The sequence below is a fragment of the Serinus canaria genome, chromosome 2 (assembly GCF_022539315.1).
Source record: "Serinus canaria isolate serCan28SL12 chromosome 2, serCan2020, whole genome shotgun sequence".
In the NCBI taxonomy this organism is placed as follows: domain Eukaryota; kingdom Metazoa; phylum Chordata; class Aves; order Passeriformes; family Fringillidae; genus Serinus; species Serinus canaria.
The window spans coordinates 29,497,809-29,517,263 of record NC_066315.1 but is presented as its reverse complement, the minus strand read 5'-3'; the positions used below and the strand labels follow the sequence as shown (position 1 = coordinate 29,517,263).

Below are 19,455 nucleotides of genomic sequence, written 5' to 3'. Positions count from 1 at the left end.
TTAATATTCTCAAAACTGTAAGAGTGAAGATACCTAAATCCACCTGTGCAGGGAATGTACTTGTGTTTTAATTTCAAGGATTAGTAGATTGTGAAGAATAAAGGGAATTTTTTTAAAAGAAAGGGGCTATGTGGCAATTATGCTTCCTGCGTCTGTAACATGGTGACATTCTCGTGTGACATGCAGGGGAGTCCTGTAATTTGAGTATACAAATTTAACTTCATGACAGTTTGCAGGCAAGAAATGCCTGCCTGGATCTCAGATCTGTAGTCATGCTGTAGTCACCCTCCACTCTGAGGTCTGGGAATGCAGAAGTGCTGCTGCCTCCCTGTTCCACTCACAGCGTCTGGGGCTTAGCACCAACCCTACTTTCATTCTCCCCGTGGCAGTGCCTTGCTCATTGGAAATCTCTGATTCCCCATCAGGCCACCAGACAACCTCATCTCCACCCTGCTTCCAGCAGGAAGGCTGGACTAGATAAGCTCCAGAGATCCCTGCCAGCACGGACCATCCTGTGGCTCTGTGCTAACTTAGGAGAGAAGGAAGGAACTCAGCAGACAAGCTACAACCTGAAAGAAGGGCTTTGGAATGTTTAGAAAACATCATTGACTTTAAGCCTTGACAGAATGGAAGGAGAAATGTGTGAGGAAGTGTATTATAAGAAATAAAAGTTTTTATCCTTAGTTTCCTAAAAATTAGTGTGCAGTTTAGTACTTTCGGATAACAAAATTATGGTAAGGATTGCATTTCAAGCAACTTTTATTACAACATTGCCACTGTTTATCATTTGTTATCTAATTTCTTCACTCTCTACACAACATAAGATAAAAGAAATGTTACACTAACTTTTTTTTTCTGGAAATTCACCTAATTAGATGCGTGTTGTTGTGTACTTGTTTTATTGAGCTGTTAACCTACTTATGGGGTTAAAATTAGAGAAGTAGGTTTATTTTCATCTAAACTGGACTGTCAGCTTCTCGAGGGGCTCTTCTGCTTTGTTTTCAAGCCGCCTTTCTTGACAGGTGGCTACTTTGTTCCAGTCCACAGAGGAAAATTCCATTAGAGATCTTGTCATTGCCCGCACTAAAACCGCATCTTCAGGGTCCTCAAATGGCACTCTGCAAAAAGAACAGAGCAAGTCTTTTACTTGAACGTTTCCAAAGCACTTCAGAATTAATTCACAACACACGCTCTCTGGAAAATGAAAGTAGCAGTCATGATGACACTAAAGAGGGAGGGTTTAAAATTTTTAAATTTTCAGAAGTTTTACTTCTACCAAATTTAAGAAAGCAGAACAAAATGAAAAAGGTCAGTCATGAGATTCTATTTAAAAAAATCACGCTATAAATTATTTTAAAAACATTTATAGTAGACTTTAAAATGTTTCTCTGTTTTCATTTTTTTTTCCCCCACAAAAGTTGTAATTGTATGCTTTTAATGCTCTGATTCAGTGGACAAGATGCAAGTGATTTGGTACCCATTAATGGAAATACACATTTATTTCACTGTGGATCTCTTAACTAGCCCACAGGCAAATATCCATTCTCCAAGCTCTGAATCCAGATCACTGTGAGCTTGTGTTCATGTGTACTGCCACAGCTGCTGTCTGGGAGAGAAAAGCAGCAGATTCACACCATCAAAGCAGCACTGACAAGAAACCAAAACCTTCCAACTCACATACAGTGTTAAAACTTTATCTGATAAGAACTTATTTCTTAAAGATGTCCCTGTAGTAACACACCTCCTATAAGCCACAGGACTGTCTCCTCTGAGTCATGCACTTTGTCATGAAAAGACACCTTGCAAAGCCTCAGCATTTCCATAAATAAGACTTCAGACAGCTGTACATCCATTCTAACTATGAGGACAGCTAATTGCAGTGAAGGCAGGTAAAACTTAATTGTTCAACGGATAAAACTTGATTTTTAAAGAGCTGTGCTCTTAGTACTGTTAAAGGATATTATATGTAGGTTCTTATTATTTCCTTCAATGCCTTTTTCAAATCTTCTCATATGTAAAGCTAGAAAGTAAAGCCAAGCCTGATACCCAAAGTTTGTAAATCTGCTGTAAATGTTTGTAAATCTTCAAAGTTTGCATCTAAAATGTCATCACATTAAAATGCAACCTTTCTCCTGTCTCAATCCAGACACAGAGATAAAAGTTTTACATTTATTTCTATGATTTTGAAACTGAACAGAATAAAAATAACATCACATACAGAATAAAACAATTTCATTCCACAAGTCATAATATTTTCCAGAGAGTGTGTTTTTGAGCAGCCAGTCAGGAGGACATTTTGTGAGACATAATACAGAACAGCTATTCTGATGCTCTAATACTTTGAGCATGCTTTTTCTAGTGATCAGTGTTTGATCTACAATAAATGGCATTTTTATGTACCCATTTCCAAATGTGGAATACCTTTCAATACTAAATTTTAGATAGCAAACCTAGTGTAGAGTTGCAGCTATACTGAATACAAAGACCTGAAACTGTTCCAAAAGCTCATTTTTACTGGAAATTTTCTCTAGTTAGGGTATTTTTTAGACATAGAAGAGGAACTTAAATGCTTCAGAGATGCAAAAGGAAGAAGACACTGAAAACATTACTTACTTATTAGTGTTATTTCCAAATTCATGACCTACAAGAGAAAGTTCAAATTATGATGTTAATGGCTATACAGCAATTTGAGTAGCTGAGAATTGATTGCTATCCTGATCCTACATAGCTGTCAAATCAATTGAAAACTAGCACATGATTTGAAATGTTTAAGATAATATTTTATTAAATTACTATGGAAGCAAGTCTTTGCTGGGTTTTAAGTGTAGGTAGTTTTAAGTTTTTTGTATTTCCTGTAGACATACACATGCAGGCTTTTTTTTCTTTCACAGAAAATGATGCCACTGTAGATGTGTGTGATTGCAGGGTAGAGATAAAGACAGCTGTCTGCCTGCTTTGATAATCATCAGCAAAAAAAATTATTAAATATGCTTAAACTATCTTCCTTTTCCCAACCTCTTCAAAATCATTGTTAAATACAGTGCTTTCAGTTTTACTATTGTGATATATACATTTAAAAAAACTTGCAAGTATTTGATTACTTTTTAAACTTTCATCTACACTACTTAAAGTGCAACAATTTCAGTTATCTATGCACAATGGGGTTTTTTTGTCTTTAAAACATCAAAAGCTGACAAGGTTGTGTGGGATTTCAAAGTTGGTTCTGGATTGTGATACAAGTCTCATGGTTCCAGGTGGTATTCTTGTGCCAGGATCATGCTGCCTTCCAGATCTGAATGTTTTAAGAACTCTAGAAATTGCTTTATATGGTGTTATGAGACATCATTAAAATATTCCCAGTTTGGAAAGCATAAATCTTACAAAACTAGATACATAAAATTTAGAACACTAGAAGACAATATTTTCTTCGGGAGATTATCTTGTAAAAGCACTAGAGGGCATCAAAACTCTATGATGCTGAGCACTTGGAGTCATAAGTCTATTGAGATGTTTTAAATATAAGTAAAACTAAACACAAGACTCATAGTGACAAAAAATTTTTCAGTTATCTTTAAGGACAATTCTGTAACTGTAGGGTATGACTAGAACTTACCTGCCACAATACTCTCAGTAGAAGGATTCATTTGTTACCTGCTGCTGCTGCTACAGCTACTTACTTTATGAAGCAAACCAGCTGAGTTCTCAATGCGTTTATATTTTATTACTAAAAACAATGTTTTATCAGATGAATGAAAAGAAAATATTTCCAATTCAAATGACCTAAAAATGTATGCCTTCCTTTGAGTATATAAATACCTGAGGGCATTATTGGTCTTCTGGCTGGTTGAGTGCATTTGCCAGATCCCACCGTAGTCCCCAGGGATGTGTCTGCTCTCTTCCCAAAAGCTACTGACTGCATCATCCAAGCCCTTTTGGGGTTATAGAGATGAAGTGCTGACTCCCTTTCTCTTTGTGTAACTACTGTTAAAAGGGATATAAAAAAAAATTATTTTTGTCAGTTGAAAAGGCAGCATACAAAAGGTGATTCCTAGGTTTTCTGTGCAGTTTTTTAACAATAATAATGTTAATTACACAATTTCATGACAATTCAAAATGGGAACGTGGAGTGATACTAAGGCTTTACGGTGAAGCCCTATACAGTAAAATATTTTCTTCTGAGTGCAGTAGGATCAAAAGTTTTAAATGAAGAGCCTAGAAAGCAAGATTTTTTGTGCTGCTTAAATGAGATCTTAAATAAGCAGAAGTAAGTAAAGATTTGGAAGTGTCTTTATGAATAGCAAAAACAAGTCTTGGTTTAAGGCCAGTTCAATTCCCATTGGTCAATTACACAGAAAACCCTAGGAGTGCAATCAGAAGAAAGGTTTTTTTCCTGTTTTCCACTTGAAGAGAAATAACTTTAATTTTTAAACAAGTAGTTGGAGGCTGTTAAATCAAATTTGGGATGGTGGATTAATTTTATGAACCTTATACTAATCTAGTACTTCAGCTATGGAACAGAAGTCAGCTAAACTTTTAAAACAAGTAACTGGCAGAAGCATTTTCAGTTCAGGGAGCATTTTCAGTTCAGTTTTGGAGTCATGGTGTCTAGGGGACCAATTAGGAAGGAACTGCAGTAGTCATGCCTGAAGGTAGTAGAACATGAGCACATGTCTTGTGTGAAGGAGACAGCCAGGACTATGCTGGTAATGTTCTACAGATGGTGAAGGAGCTTTGTAATGTTTTAGAGAAATATTTCACTAAATAGAAAGTCCAGGATAGAGCTTGATACAAATTACTGCCTCAAGTCTTAATCCAGGACTGATTAGAGTAGAACTGTAGTTAGGAGATGAAGTCCAGGAAGTTTTATGGAAGTGTTTCTAGACATGTAAATGCAACACGTATTTTTCAGCACATTAAGCTTCAGTCATCACTCCCCAGTCAAAAAGTGGTATTTTAGTAACAGCCTGGCAGACGTGCTAAGCACAAGTGTAACACAAGAGCAAGTGCTCAGGAGAGTGAAGGTACCTGTGCAAAGTGACTGTGTAAGCAAATGGGCACCTGGTCAGATCCAGCACTTCCTCATCAGCCCCTAGCACCTGCTGGGGCCCATCCACCAGCTTTCCTACACAACAGCTGCACAGCTTCCCAGCACCTGCAGATGTCCTGCATCTGCCTTGCTCAGTCCCTTTTCAAGAAGGTGCTGATTTTTCCTTGCTGCTTTCTTACAGAGCTGAGGTAGGAATCAGCTACTTTCTTAGTGCTCTCCAGTAATTTTCAATCCTGTCAGTCACACAGCTCTCCAAACACCAGGGATAAAAATAACCAAAGGTGATTCTCTGGGTACATTGTGGCATGTTTATGGATTCACTGATTTAAAATCTGGCTATCCTAAAGAACTTTTTTTTCTGCAGAATTTTCAGTAGACAAGCTGTGAAAGATCTCTTGATAACTTGTGAATATTTATTATATTTGAAAGCTTGGTCTGCATTTGCCTTATCAAGAAATGTGCATATATATACTTAAACTGTACAGAAACATGTACAAACCTAAGTAAGCACACTCACCCATGTGAATATACCAGTCTGAATGCACAGAGGTAGGTACATGATTCTAAGCACAAGTTTTTATCTTTACCCAAATCAACCAAGATACAAGAAAAACCAATACAATTTAAAAAGAAATCAAAAACATTTGAGAAAGTGTTTATGCCATGCAAACTCTTTTTGCTTGATAAATCTTACAAAAAACAGATATCTTGTTCATTAGTTCTCTTGCTCAATCCACAAAAGCATGTAAAACAACAGATAGGATAATTTCACCTATGTTCCCAACTGGTTAGAATCAAAAGCAACTGTCAATGCTTTGTGAGAGAGGAAAGCAATCCTTACACTTCCTGTCAAGGAGCTGAACTGAAGGAAGGAAGTATATCACATAAAGCCGGTAGTCTGGATCATATTCCAGAGGGTTATGGAATAGGTCTGCAAAACATACACAGAAAAAAGCCCCAATGTCAAAAAAAAGCAAACCCAGCAAAACAACAACTTTTCAAGGCAGGAAAATTAAAGGTCACTAGGAGCCAAAGATTTCATACAAAATATCAAATTCAAATTGTTCTTAGGCTGTGTAAACACTTTACACATGTGAAATTACTCATCTAAACTTGGACTGCAGGAACTGACTTAATGCAGAGTATGCAATATACCACAGGTATATTTACACTCAGTAAAGGTGTCATTATGCACTCCATACCTTTATAGCAAAATACACTGAAGTGTTCGCCTTTGATTTTCTTACATAGTATTAGGTAATCCCTATTTTAAATAGCAATGGTCTTTTAGGTGTGACAGCTTAAATATAATACAAAATTTGTAGGAGGATGAGCTTAATATCAGATGAGCTTTAGGACACCTAAGACTTTATCAGAGCTGATAAGAGGCTGTATCCCACAAATACAATGAAAAATGCAAATACCCAGCCTTCTGTTATTTTGACAGATGATGGTTTTGAAAACTCAAGAAACATAAGATAATGATGTTTCAGAGGGCCTAAATTCCTAAGAACCTGGGTTCCAGTTGCTTTCCTTGAGACTGCCAATACCAAGTTCCAAAAGCTCATTAGCAACTTGGCTAAAATGTTTATGTTTGGGCTCACATTACCTGTCTAACCAAACCTTTGCAACACAGAGACAGGTATCAGCCCTGTGCTGCTGCTTGGCCACGTGTGGAACCTTAGCCTAGCTCACATGCCAAATCAGTTTGTTTAGTGACAGTGATATCTGAGGCTGATTAAAATAGAAACTGGCTCACTCACAGATGAGCTAATAAACAAGCAAGTGTTGTGGGGTGGGACCTCTTTTCTAAATAAAAAACATAAAAATGCTTTTTATCTCCTTATACAAATGCTGTTCTTCTAAGGCAGTAAAAATAATCAGGAGGCTGTCACCTTGAGATGAAAGCAGGGGAAAAAATCTTAGTCATTTTTACAACTACTGCTACAGTCTGCAGTCATCTGTTTTTCTGAGAAGAGACTGTGGCTAATACTTGCTCTAGGGTTAAAAAATTATGTCATTTAGCAGTTAGGAAGAGGAAGATGATATTACAGAAGCAAGTAAGAGAAAGTAGAAGAAAAAAGTCAGAAAATATTCCACACAGATTTGTTATCTACAAGATGAATTTCATGTTCTTCCGGACTGCTGAGAGGGCTCAATGCTTGATGGGATTTTGCAGGTATTTTGAAGATGCAACAAGGCTGGAATGAGCATTTGTCCTCTCCTTCATAGAAAATATCCGTTCATGTATTCAGAGGATAACTTTTTCTTTTAATTCTGTAACAAATTTTTTAAAATTGCTGTACTTAAAATTATTAAGACACCCACAAGGTGGCAGCAAAATAAAGTTCTATTTTAACTGAATGAATTTTTTTTCCTAGAAAGTGTTTATCAGAAAGAATATTATGTATGTATCTGATAAGTCTATTCTTGAGTCAAAAAAATATACTACAGCACTCCAAAGAGAAAAAGGCTTCAGAAAGATCTCTAAAAGCACGTAGGTTTGGTAGTGGAACAGAATAAAGATTCAAGAGAAATTTTTCCAAGGCACAAAACAGGTCTGATATTAAACTTGTGAATCTGGATGGATTGTGAAATTTTTCTGGATGGATTATGAAATTTTTCCAAGGCACAAAACAGGTCTGATATTAAACTTATGAATCTGGATGAATCTGCTTGGACTACATCCCTGCTCAACAACACTGAATTGTAGGTTTGTTTTAGAGAATGTACACTTTTCTACTCCTCATTTTTACAATAAATTCAACCCTTGTACAGATCAAGATGGTTTTGTTTTACAAAACATCTGGGATCAATTCCTGGCTGAGCTATCTACTTTCTTGTCAAGGTCATGCAATTTTAGTTGTACAAATTAGGAAAATGCTTTCTTCCTCCACATTTTTGTCTGTTTTCTCTATTTGGAGTGTAGGAAAACAGTGTGCCTCTGCCACATGGGGCAGAAACATAGTGAACATGAGAGTTTTCTGAGGTCTAGCAGCAGGATGTTATCAGCTGTGGACAATAAATCAGTTGAGGCAATTTACAGAGTACGTAACAAAAATCTTGGATTCCAAAAGGGGGATGTGAGCACAGGGTGAGCCCATAAAGAAGCACTCTGAATCTCCCAAAAAGCTGCAGTTGTAGGCAGCACATGCAGTAAATCTTTTAAAGCTGAGTGTCTCCCCTAGACACCTGATGAAGGATGGTTGTTATGCTACATATCCAGTGCAGGGCAGTGGCTAAAACCACAAAAGAGCCTTCAGGAAGAGAAATGCAACATTTTGGCAGCTGGATGCTACTCCTGAAGCAAACAATAATAGTGTATTTTAATAGTTCTATTATCCCCAAGAGCTACAAAATAATAAAATTTTGTTAAGCATCCATAAGCTCTATTGAAGGTTAGCAAGTGACTTTTTTTAAGAATCAGATTAGCAATAAAAAAGATCTACCTCATAACAGTGAGAAGTCTCACTGGTTTTGTTTTATAAAAGTGAGTTATGGGCACAGCCCTTTGCAAAGCTACACAGTGCAAATTCTGCACCCATTTAATATTTATTAATATTGCAAGAAGGCAGATAAATTATATAGTAATACGATATACAGGATATGACTTTTAAAATTTATTTTGGTCATTTACTGATTTAATTTACTTCAAATATGACAGGGCATTTTATTAAACCAATAGAGACCTGTTAATTTGAGAATTCATTATTACAAAATCCCCTTGAAGCAAACACGCTGACAATTTTTTCATGACTGCAAAGGTCATGAAGGAATGACTTTGAAGTTATGGTTATTAAGGTTGTTAAGCTTCTTCCACTGGTTACTGTTTATTCTTGTACAAATATTTGAACTAAATAACAATTTTATTTTTAAATTAGGGTAGATCAGTATATTATATATATTGTTTGGTTGTTCTTTCAAACACTTCCTTTTCTATGGCAGTGGTTGGTCCAATTTGCATACAATTTTCACTGTGCCTTTGTAACTGCCATTTATAATAACTCAGCAGCACTTTAACTATCTGCTATGTGTTTCCCACAGATGGTTGCAACAAGTACAACAAACTTCCTGTATTTGTTGAAGCTCCTTATTAATTTGTAGAGCTAACATTAAGTTCAAGTGACTGCACCATTCATACATAGGATGTCTCTCCAGACGCTGCCTAATCACTTCAAACAACTGCATTCTTAAATGGACTCATTTTTCTATCTTGCATATAATGAAAAGACTTTCAATAGTTTGGCTGGCATATTGTATTCCTGAACACTTGATTTGTTTTTCTTAGTTTTGGTTCAGGGTCAAGTTGAATTAAAAGTTTAATTTTTCATTCATATTTTCCTTTCCCACAATCAGACTTTCAGTTTTCTGAATACTTAAGGATATGTTTATGGCCTGGTGACATTTGGACATTCACCTCCTTAACCATGTCACCAAGGCACAAAACTTGTTTACTGTCTTCTCCAAGTAATAAGCATTTGGCATGACCTATGTTGACATTCCTTTAGGAATCATGGAAAAATATTGCTTATATTTTCATTTTCAATATCTTAATAGCATATAATTCTACCTTCTTATATTGTAACTTAGTGCCACCAACACTGTCTTGTATAACTTCATTTGAAATTTCAGAGATGGTGCAATTTTCATTTTCAGCCAGTGTATCAGAAAGTATGCTCCTTAACAGACATTGTTATGAATAATACCTAAAGTACCTTTATTCTTAGACTCTAGAAATCTAGTCTGCCAAAAAGATGTAGAAAGGAAGTTCTATAAGCAAGAGAATAAATGAGGCAGGAATTTGGGCTCTATAACCTATCACTCACAGTCTCAACAGCAGTAACACCCATTTTTCAACTCCTTTCACCTTTATGATAATCTCACCCTGCTCCTGTGTTCCATTACAAAGAGGCAGCTTAGTAAACTGTAAACTGCTTAGACACCCTCCAAGTTATTCATCAAAGCTACTGGCAGCCAGCAGCCAAAAAGTTAACTTCTGAACTCACTTAGCAGTTTTTCCTCAGTTGAGGTACTCTTTGTGGAATTTTCATGTCTTAGAGATCTCTTTCTTCTGTCAAATTTGGCTGAAATTGCTAATTAGGTTCAAAAGCTATTGGCAAATGATGCGGAAATAGACAAGAATCATCCTGATAAGAAACTAAAAAGTTACTACTTGCTGTTCTGCAAAATAAAATTAAGGTATTACTTAGAGTCTGCAAGCTTATCATTCCTTTCAATTCCTTCACTGTTTTGCCAAGTTTTTTTAACTCGTTGTTGTGAAGAAACAGAATCTGTAAGGAACGTAGGTGTTTCAAAGCACCTGAAATAAAATGAAAAATAATTAATCATTCTCACCATATCTGCCTTTATTAGAACATTATTTTTCTATGCTGTACACTGAATTTGGTATTTGAGTTATCTATGTATGCCTGTCTTTTGGTAACACATTGCGTGAGATGTTAATTAAGCAATAAATCAAAGATATTTTAATATCCTTTTCACCTTTCTAGTCACATCCTTTGAGCACATGCCTATCTTTTTTCATTACAATTTTTTCCATTTGTCCACAACACCCTTGCATCGACAAATCAGCCTCAATTGAAACCTCTCTTCTACCACCTTCCATTCCTCCTATATCCCTGCAATCTTTGGTTAATTCACTTCCTTTTACCTTGACCTAATATTACCTTTGCCTCACAAACAATAGTGTATCCCTAATACTACCTTTGTCTCGTAAGCAGTAAATAATGCATTCCTTAGAAAATAGTTCTGTTTCAAGTAATTATTGATGTATTAAAAAGCTATTATTACAAAATATTGTTTTGACCCAGACTGTGTTCACATCCTCCCACGTCAAGATTAGATATCTCACTTTCCAAATCATATACAGTATTTTATTTCTCTACTATTTTACTAGTATTTTATTTCTCTTCTGTTTACCCATATTTTGTTATCATCTGTATTGTCTCCTGTATTCATATTTATGTCTTTCAAAGATAAAGATTGCTTGAAATCTCACAGAAACAAACCAATATAATTTCTCATCCAGGGACAGAAAAAAATAAAATATTAACATTTAAAATGTCTAAAATATTTGGAAATGTATTATGCTTTGGCCTGTTCATTCACAAATTCACAAGTCTGGTAAAGCCATTTTAATCTACAAGGACAAGCAAAACTAAAATAGAAGTATAAGACAGACACATTTTTAAAATAAACCAAATTTGGCAATAGCTTTAAAAAATACTTTTGGTTATAAATTTTCACTATTAAATATGGTCATGTAAGATCAAAAACATTTCACAACTGCCTGACATAAAGCGAATGACATTTCATCCCTTAAACCAGAATAAACACCTTGCTGTCACTCAAGTATGTTGGAAAAATTAAATATCTAATAATAATAATTATACATACACAGGATCTTCCAACCAATAAGTTACTTGCTGTAATCCAGTTTTATAAATTTGAATGCCAATAAAGAAAAAAAGAAAGTATAGGTCTCTGGTCAACAACTTAAAAAGGGAAGACTGGTACCTGATATATCTGTCAGCTCGTTATTGTTGAGATAGAGTTCAGTCAAGTAATAGTTTTTGATCAAGAAGGTTAAATCTTGGATCTGAAATTAGAGTTAGGCAAACTGTTGAATGTCACTCTGAATGTGGTGTTGGAGAATTATAAACATGGCCTTGAAAACTGTTTAACTACAGGTAGTTTCTTAAATTCCTGTTTAAGACTCTTGGTTTAAGGATTCTCTTGACAACTGAACCTTCATTAGAAGTACTAATTACAAATCAAATACATGCAGTAGAGCCTTACCTAATTTTTTGAACTACACATTTAACGTTTGTATTTGGAAACAGATTTCTTTAAATGACTGGTCTCCATATTTTCTTTTCTCTTCCTTCTGTGCATATTTGAAATAATTTTTATTGTTAGAAGACCCTTGTAGAGCATGATAATTCTATGTTGGTTTAAGAATATTCCTGAAATATATCATTTGAATAAACCCAGCATCTTGGTTTTAAATTGTTTTTTCACCAGCAGGTTCTAAGAGCACAAATTTGTTCTTATTCATCAGAAATGTCATCTAATCATATTTAGAGAATCAATTAGAGTTATAGAAAAAAAAACCAGTATGAGTATGGGTGTATTTCAAATAAAGAGTTATCTTCAGTTCCTATGGAATCACACCTTGTTTGGAGAAGCACAATTCCAATACACTTTTGACTCCAGTGCAAGGTAAAGTATCTGCAGAGGGGCAGCAAGCTGACCTTTTATAGTCTCTGAGAAATGGGAGTACTAATGGTGCTGAAGATTTTGTCCTACAGTTTAAATGCAAGAACAACAAACAGAATTTTATTCCTGACTCTGTGAATTGTGTGATGAAAAGTAATTTGTTATGAAAGAAATTATTTCAGTCCTTGAATTTTGCCACTGACTCCAAAATAAATGTGCTTTGCTCTGTGTATTAACAGTACCTAAAAGCTGGAAGGAAGAGCATAAGACAGAAGTTTTTCCACTCCCTTGTACAATGGTTTTCCCTATTTTTGGCAAGTCTTATTTTCAGAATCATCTAATATTTGTTTTTTTTTCTGATAAAGTTATTAATTACAGAAAAATATGCTGCTTCTATTGAGGCATTTCAGTAAGATTTCTCCTATGAAAAGCCACTGAGTGACTTCTCCACATAAGTTACATAGAACAACAAAAGAATGTTCTGTGATACTGCTTAGGTAGGAAAAGTGAGAGTTGTGCAAAACTCCAATTTATTTATCTTTTTTGATCAGCAAGATCAGTTCAACTTAGTCATCAGGCCATTTCTTCTTTTTCTTTAATGTCCTTTCACTATACAAGGAAAAGCCCTATTATACCTGTGATTTTAGTTTAACATTTTAAGATATCTATGCATTTGCTCTTTTCAAAAATAGTTAGTTGAGATCTTTTGATGAATTGGACATAAGATGCCATATAACTGATGCTAGCCTGGGGCAGCAGATATACATGTGCTCTGAAGTGACATGGAATGCAAATTTATTTTTTCTGCTGCTCACAGATCTACTTATTTACCTGAGCAACCAATTCTGGAGATGGAAGAATTTGGGGCCACTGTGGAAGTCATGTAAACTACTGTACAGTAAAATATTCATACCATGTCATCCCTAGAACTGCAGTGCTGCTTCCTGTGCACAGGGAGAAGCTCATTTCACAGAGTTTTATGTCACTCTCATGTGTATGACATCAAAAAGGAGCCTCACCTCAACCACCAGCCTGCCAGGAAATAAACTATGCATGTCTGCCAGAATATAAAAGAAGAGCCATGCATTTCCTGCAATCCACTCCTGTCCTACAGCTGCATCACCCCTCAGTCTGTTCCAAGAACTGTCCACTCTAATTACACTGGGAGCTCATGACTTAGCAAAAAACCTCAGGTCCTTAAATAAAATTTATAAAGTTAATGTGAATCTAAAGGAAAATATATTAGCTTATACTCTGTAATGTAAAATAAAGAAAGTTTTCTTCAAATCTGTTATATTTGACAGTTAAAATTAGCCTGGAAATTGAAAAGAATCTATTTGTTTGACAGTAGATAAAACACTTTATGTTAGAAAAGACCACAAAATAATAATCAGGGAGTATAGATGCATTGTTCTGCTCTTTAAAGGAATATCTAATTACCTTGTTGTTGTTAATCCACAAATACCTTAATCTGCGAAACTGTGATAGACTTGGGATACTTCTTAGGCCTCTGATGGAAGAAAAAAATAAGAGTAACAATTTTCTTAACATTAATAGTGCTTACTAATTTGATATTTTACATTCCATAAATAATATTAGACAAGAACCAGAAACGCACACTTCCTTAAAATTTATAGTACAGAAAGACACAAAGAGAAGGTGGCAGAGACAGTGTAAGCACTCTGCACACCTGCAAACATAACAAGACAGCAGGTGGTAAAGAAACAGGAACAAAATAAGTGATACATTAATTGCTTTTCCATAACAGCATGAGTTATGTGTCTGAGTCACATGTACTTTGCACTTTGTAGAAATCCTGCTCAGAACACAGGCGGAGAAGTTTGGCACCCTGGGGACATGAAGCTAAAAGCAAAACTGCTTTGAAGGTGCAGTGGGGATTGTCCAGCCACAGTGCCAGAGAAGTCAACAGAAGACAGACATCAAGCACATCAATGTGCATTTTTTATTATTTTTCATATTAGTGTATATTGTGAAATTTTGCCTTTTTTCCATTCCTGTCCTATTCTCATAGAAACTTAGTGCATCTACTGAGGCTGAAATGATCTCCCACATGCCAGTATGGTTTTATGTTTAATTGTGTATCTAGCACTTTGAGCTTGCTAGTGTACTATAAATAAAAAATTACCTACTTACCAGAAAATATTAGTGAGCTGCCAAGTGATTTTAACTAACTGCTCTTCTTTATTTTCATTGCTATAAATAAATGTTCTTAATTTCCACTAGAAAAATTATAGATTACTTTTACCTAACAATTTTTAATTGCCATAATAAAAATTTTCTTGTGAATTTTAATGTGTTGCAAGATGAAGGCCAGTGTTTCAGGAGGTAATAGGACTAATAAGAATTAATCTCATATCATTAGGCTAAAGGCATGTTTGTTTTCCAACTGTGAAGTCTGGTCTGTATCTTTCCATGCTTTTTATTTGTTGGGTTGTTTTTTTTTTTCAACACACCCTCCAGGTACAGGCAAAGGGAAGGTGGATGCCTTTTCTCATCTTGCTTTTGCAAATGAAAAGTCTGTCAAGAGCAAACCCTACAAAGTTGAGGCACTATACTTTTAATCCCTTGTATTACTGAAAATCAGACTATCCTCTCATGTTGCTACTTTACACTGTTTCTTTGGCTTCCTCAGATAAGTCATAGAAACTAACCCTGCAAATACATACTTAATGTGTCTGCTGTCACAAGTAACAGAAAAAGATACTACTGCAAGTAGCAGGGACAAGCTGATGGCTGTTGACAGGACATACAGAGCTCCTACAGAGCTTCTATCCAATTCTCCTGTGCATCCCTGAACTACATTTCAGATAGCAAAGCCAAAATTTCTTATATTCTTGATCACTGCCACTCTATAACTAGATTACAGCTTTACATTTAATTGGCTTTACTCCCTGTTTAGTAACAGCCTCATCTTTACTATCTCCAAGCCTCAATCTGTTGGTTTTTTGGTTTTTGTCTGCTGTATTGCCTTTTTTTTTTTTTAAATTTTATTTTAAGGCATTTAATTTGCCCCAGGTAGAGCTTAATTCCTCTAACATTTTAAAAGAGCCTGTCCTTTTCTACATGCCTTCCAGACTTTGTATGTCTTTTATAAACTGATCCATTTTGGCCTGCAGCACTCTTTTTCTACCTACTGCTAAGTTAATCACGTTTCCTGGGATGACAGTTTTCAGCATCCAAAATACATTGTTTCATGTCCCTTTAACAGTAGTGGTTTAAAAATATAAACTCATTCCCTCTTATTTGATTTCCATTTTCTTATTTCAGCTATCAGAAAAATATGTCAAAACAACACTAAAGGAGGCATGATCTGATACCGAGCTTGGATGGGACTCAAGTTTATATAAACTGATACAGAATAAAAGGAGTTCACTTCTATCCAATCATGAAAGAATCTATTTTGCCTCATCTTTACCAAAATGGTTTAATGGGAAGACAGATCACTTATGTATCTGCCATGTGAGCATTTCTTTTTATTCTGTACCAAAAAAATACTTGAAAGCCAGGGAGGGCACACATTTAAGCATTTAAAAACAGAAAATCTGCCAATTAAGACTGTATACACAGTCTTAATTCTTTACACGTGTGGTATAATAATTGTATTGTTTAGAAAGTATGTATATCTGCCCCTTGTAATTTTCTCATTATAGAAACTTGTCCCTTAAATTTTATCTAAAATGCACATATTAAGAAATTTGACAGTAACTATATGTTTTACCGCACAAATCATCAAATACTTTCTTGATGTAAATCAGGAGATGTGATAAGGAATTTAAACATATTAGTGAGCACATTTAGATTTTCAAGACCATATAATTTTTACTAAAAACAGACTAGACAGCACTGAAATCCCTCAATCCCTTAAGACCTTTTTTTTTCACTCATTGAACCAAGAGACCTTGAAAACTTTGTCCCTGAATTATTAAACTATGTTAGTTTTTCTATATGCCATCAACCACGTGAGCAGTGGATGCAGTTGGGAGGCTGCAGACAGCTATGCAACACTTGGAATTGTGCCCTGGCCAGAAATTCCAAGCACGCTTTCCCAAAACTTTGAAGTATGTCCTGTCATGTATCCATCCCTCTATGGCAGCCTCTCAGCGTGTTCATACTACAGCATACACCTCTATCAACCTAGATCACCCACAGGTTCATGAAAGTTTGCCTTCCTTCACTTAGCACGTCTTCTTCTCTTCATCTGCCCTACATCTCAAGCTGTTTCATTAAGCTCTCAGAGATCAGTTCTCTCATCAGTACTGCCTGCCCAAAAGAAGTATTCTTGTGCTTGTATTCACTTTATCTTGCCCTGCCCTCCCTTCAGTTCTTAGCAGTACAGATGCAGGTAATTTCAAGGGTGGTACCACTGAGTTTTGCCATTGCAGTAACACATTTCTTCAGGGAGGTCAGAAATTTGGCAGTTCCTAGACTGGGCAGGTCCCATGTTCTTTCATTTGATACTCCTTCCACCCAGTCTTACGCGCCTGTTAGAACAGGCAGAGATCAGCTCATCAACTCTCACTCCTCTGCTCCCCATGGCAGAAATTCATGTACAACTCTGTGAACTCACAGACCCTCAAGCAACTCTGGGCTGCTGGAGACAGACTGTGTATCTAGGGATGAGGCTGTTAGCTGTGAGCACAGTGCTGCTGTGTGTCTGTGCACTTTTACCATTTCTTCATTCACAACATGTATGGACTACATAAAAATATGATTACTGGTATTTCACATGTAAATGATGTTCAGAGTAAATGATGTTCAGAGTTCCTGGTACAGAAAGCACTGTGAAAGATTTATATTTACTGTGTGCTCTACTTTTAGTAAAAGTCAAAGCAAGAAAGGTTTTACTTACTGTCTAGCTAGATACAGTGCTACGACATCCACGTTGCTCTTATAGCCACAAATCTTCAGCTGTTTTTCTATTGCCTGACAGTACACAGTACATTAGTCAGTATAATATGTTGCATCACTATGGAGTCATTACATTGTAACATATGCAAACACATTGTTTAAAGTAACATGCAGATCAAAATTAATACATGTATCACAGCACCTTATTACAGCAAACTGTAACATGTTCTAAGAGATATAAAGAGGTATTAAATTTCCTGTCTCTATTTTAAATTGATAAAAATAGTCTGGTGATTAGGCTACACACACTAATTTTCTTTTCCTGTGGAGAATCATAGATGGCAGACATGAAGAGAGAAATTAACATATGCTAACTGGAGAATGGGCTTCTCACTCAGGTCAGCTAACCCAGTACTTGTGATGAACAAGGAAACTGCTTACTTTGCATTACAGTTGCAACTTTATTTTATGCAGCTTTACTTTAAAACTATGCACGTGACCTTTTAAAATTATGCATCTAGAAAACTCTGCTTATACATTTAACACTGAAAAATGCAGACATGATTTTTATTTTCAGAATATACTCCTGATGTGTCATAACTTGCAAAAGCAATGAAACCCATTAACGTAAGAATTATGTATCTCTTTTACTAGTGGTTCATAAAATGCGTATAAAAAAAAATGGGTTTAAATATGAGCTATTGTGCCTAACATCATTATGACCAATATTGCTTAAAACACAAAATTGATACAACTTTACAAGCACAAAATGGCTTGGAAGCACTGACAGGCGTGTCGAGAGTGGCCTGTATTGGCTGCACAACCACTTCAGCGTGTTCTGGGTATGCTTAACCTACACAAAACAGGTTTTGCATACGTGTGGGACCTGTGGCAGTCTCTGGCCAGGGGCAGCCAGGCACATGCAGACCGCTTGTATCCCTGCCTTTTGGACAGAACCGGGCACGGCCAGGCCAGCTGTCAACCGCAGATGTTGGGAAGGGCAAAGGTCTGGAACAAATGGCCATAGTTTTGTTACTACATTTGCATAATCTCCCCATGGAACATCAAGTGATCTCTGGAGAAAAGCAGCTGTGAGACACCCCAAGTGTGCCGATGTCAGGCTCCGGCACTGCGAACACACCGATGGGGAGTGCCAACGTGACAATGGGGAAGGCACACCGACGGTAGAAAGCACCAGCCCGGGCGTAGCGCTCCACAGCAAAGCTGTGCTCAAAGATTCGTATTTCCCACACTCCGTTATGCGAGATCTCATCCTCTTCCCCACCCTGGAGCCCCGTCCCTGTCAGCCCCGGCTCTGCGCCGCAGCACGGCGCGGCCCCGGCGGGGCCCGCACGGCTCAGGCGAGCTCACTGGCTGCCTAGGAAGGACCGGGAGGGCTGTCCGGGCTCTCTCGGAGGATCCGAGCCGCTCGCTGCCGCCCCGAGGCCGGGCGGGGGAGGACGGAACGCGCCGGGCCTCGGCGTGCGGTGCCGGTGCCGAGCAGACAGGCCGAGGCCAGGCTGCTGAGGCCGGGCCGGGCCGGGCCTGGCTGGGGCGGCCGCCGTTCCGGGCGGGGCCGGGCGGGGAGAGGAGCGGCTAGGGCGGGCCGAGGAGAGAGGAGAGGCCGTGCCCGCTCACCTGCCCGCCGGCCGTGGCGGCCGCCGCCATCTTAGAGCCCCGCTGTGGGCGGGCGGCGGGCGGGATCGCGAGACGCGGAGTGAGCGGCGCTGGGCCGGACGGGCAGGACGCGGTCGGGCCAGGCTGGAGTGGACCTGCGGGGCCAGGAGTCCCCGCACGCACCTAGAGTCACGGAATCGGTTTAAGAAAGTACCTCCGAGATCATCAAGTCCAACATATGACTGATCACCACCGCCTCAACTAGATTGTGCCACTGAGTGCCACATCTAATCTTTCCTTAAACATCTTCAGGGACGGTGACTCCACCACCTTCCCGGGCAACTCAATCCAATGTCTAATCACCCTTTTTGTGAGGATATTATTTATTGTTCTGGCACAGCTTGACATTGGTCCTGTCACTGGTTGCCTGGGAGAAGAGAACGACCCCTACCACAGCTTCCTTTCAGAGAGTTGTAGAGAGCAATAAGGTCGCCCCTGGGCCTCCTTTCCTCCAGGTGAAACAACCCCAGCTCCCTCAGCCACTTCTCCTAAGAGTTGTGCTCCAGACTCCTCCCCATCTCGCTTGCCTTTCTCTGGACATACTCCATCCCCTCAATGTCCTTCCTGAAGTGATGGTCCCAGAAGTGGTTGCAGTAGCAGTGGTGTAACATTGGAGTGGGAGC

General features: G+C 37.6%; 1 protein-coding gene across 4 annotated transcripts; it reads right to left on the bottom strand.

Annotated features, from left to right (window-relative positions):
* Positions 1-741: 741 nt before the first annotated feature.
* On the bottom strand, positions 742-18,839 carry LRRC72 (leucine rich repeat containing 72). 4 transcript variants are annotated; one of them, XM_050971725.1, is made up of 10 exons: positions 18,794-18,839; positions 18,033-18,163; positions 17,157-17,230; positions 13,727-13,796; positions 11,585-11,666; positions 10,254-10,367; positions 5,889-5,978; positions 3,817-3,981; positions 2,614-2,641; positions 742-1,118 (listed from the first exon to the last, which is right to left on the bottom strand). In XM_050971725.1, exons 2-10 carry the CDS (start codon positions 18,075-18,077, stop codon positions 953-955), a joined length of 834 nt encoding a protein of 277 aa, XP_050827682.1. In that variant the 5' UTR covers positions 18,078-18,163; positions 18,794-18,839; the 3' UTR covers positions 742-952. The 4 variants fall into 4 exon arrangements, with proteins under 4 accessions (XP_050827682.1, XP_050827683.1, XP_018765025.1 ...); XM_050971726.1 differs by lacking the exon at positions 18,033-18,163 and having other exon boundaries at positions 18,794-18,834; XM_018909480.3 differs by lacking the exons at positions 18,033-18,163; positions 18,794-18,839 and adding an exon at positions 18,297-18,438.
* Positions 18,840-19,455: the final 616 nt, after the last annotated feature.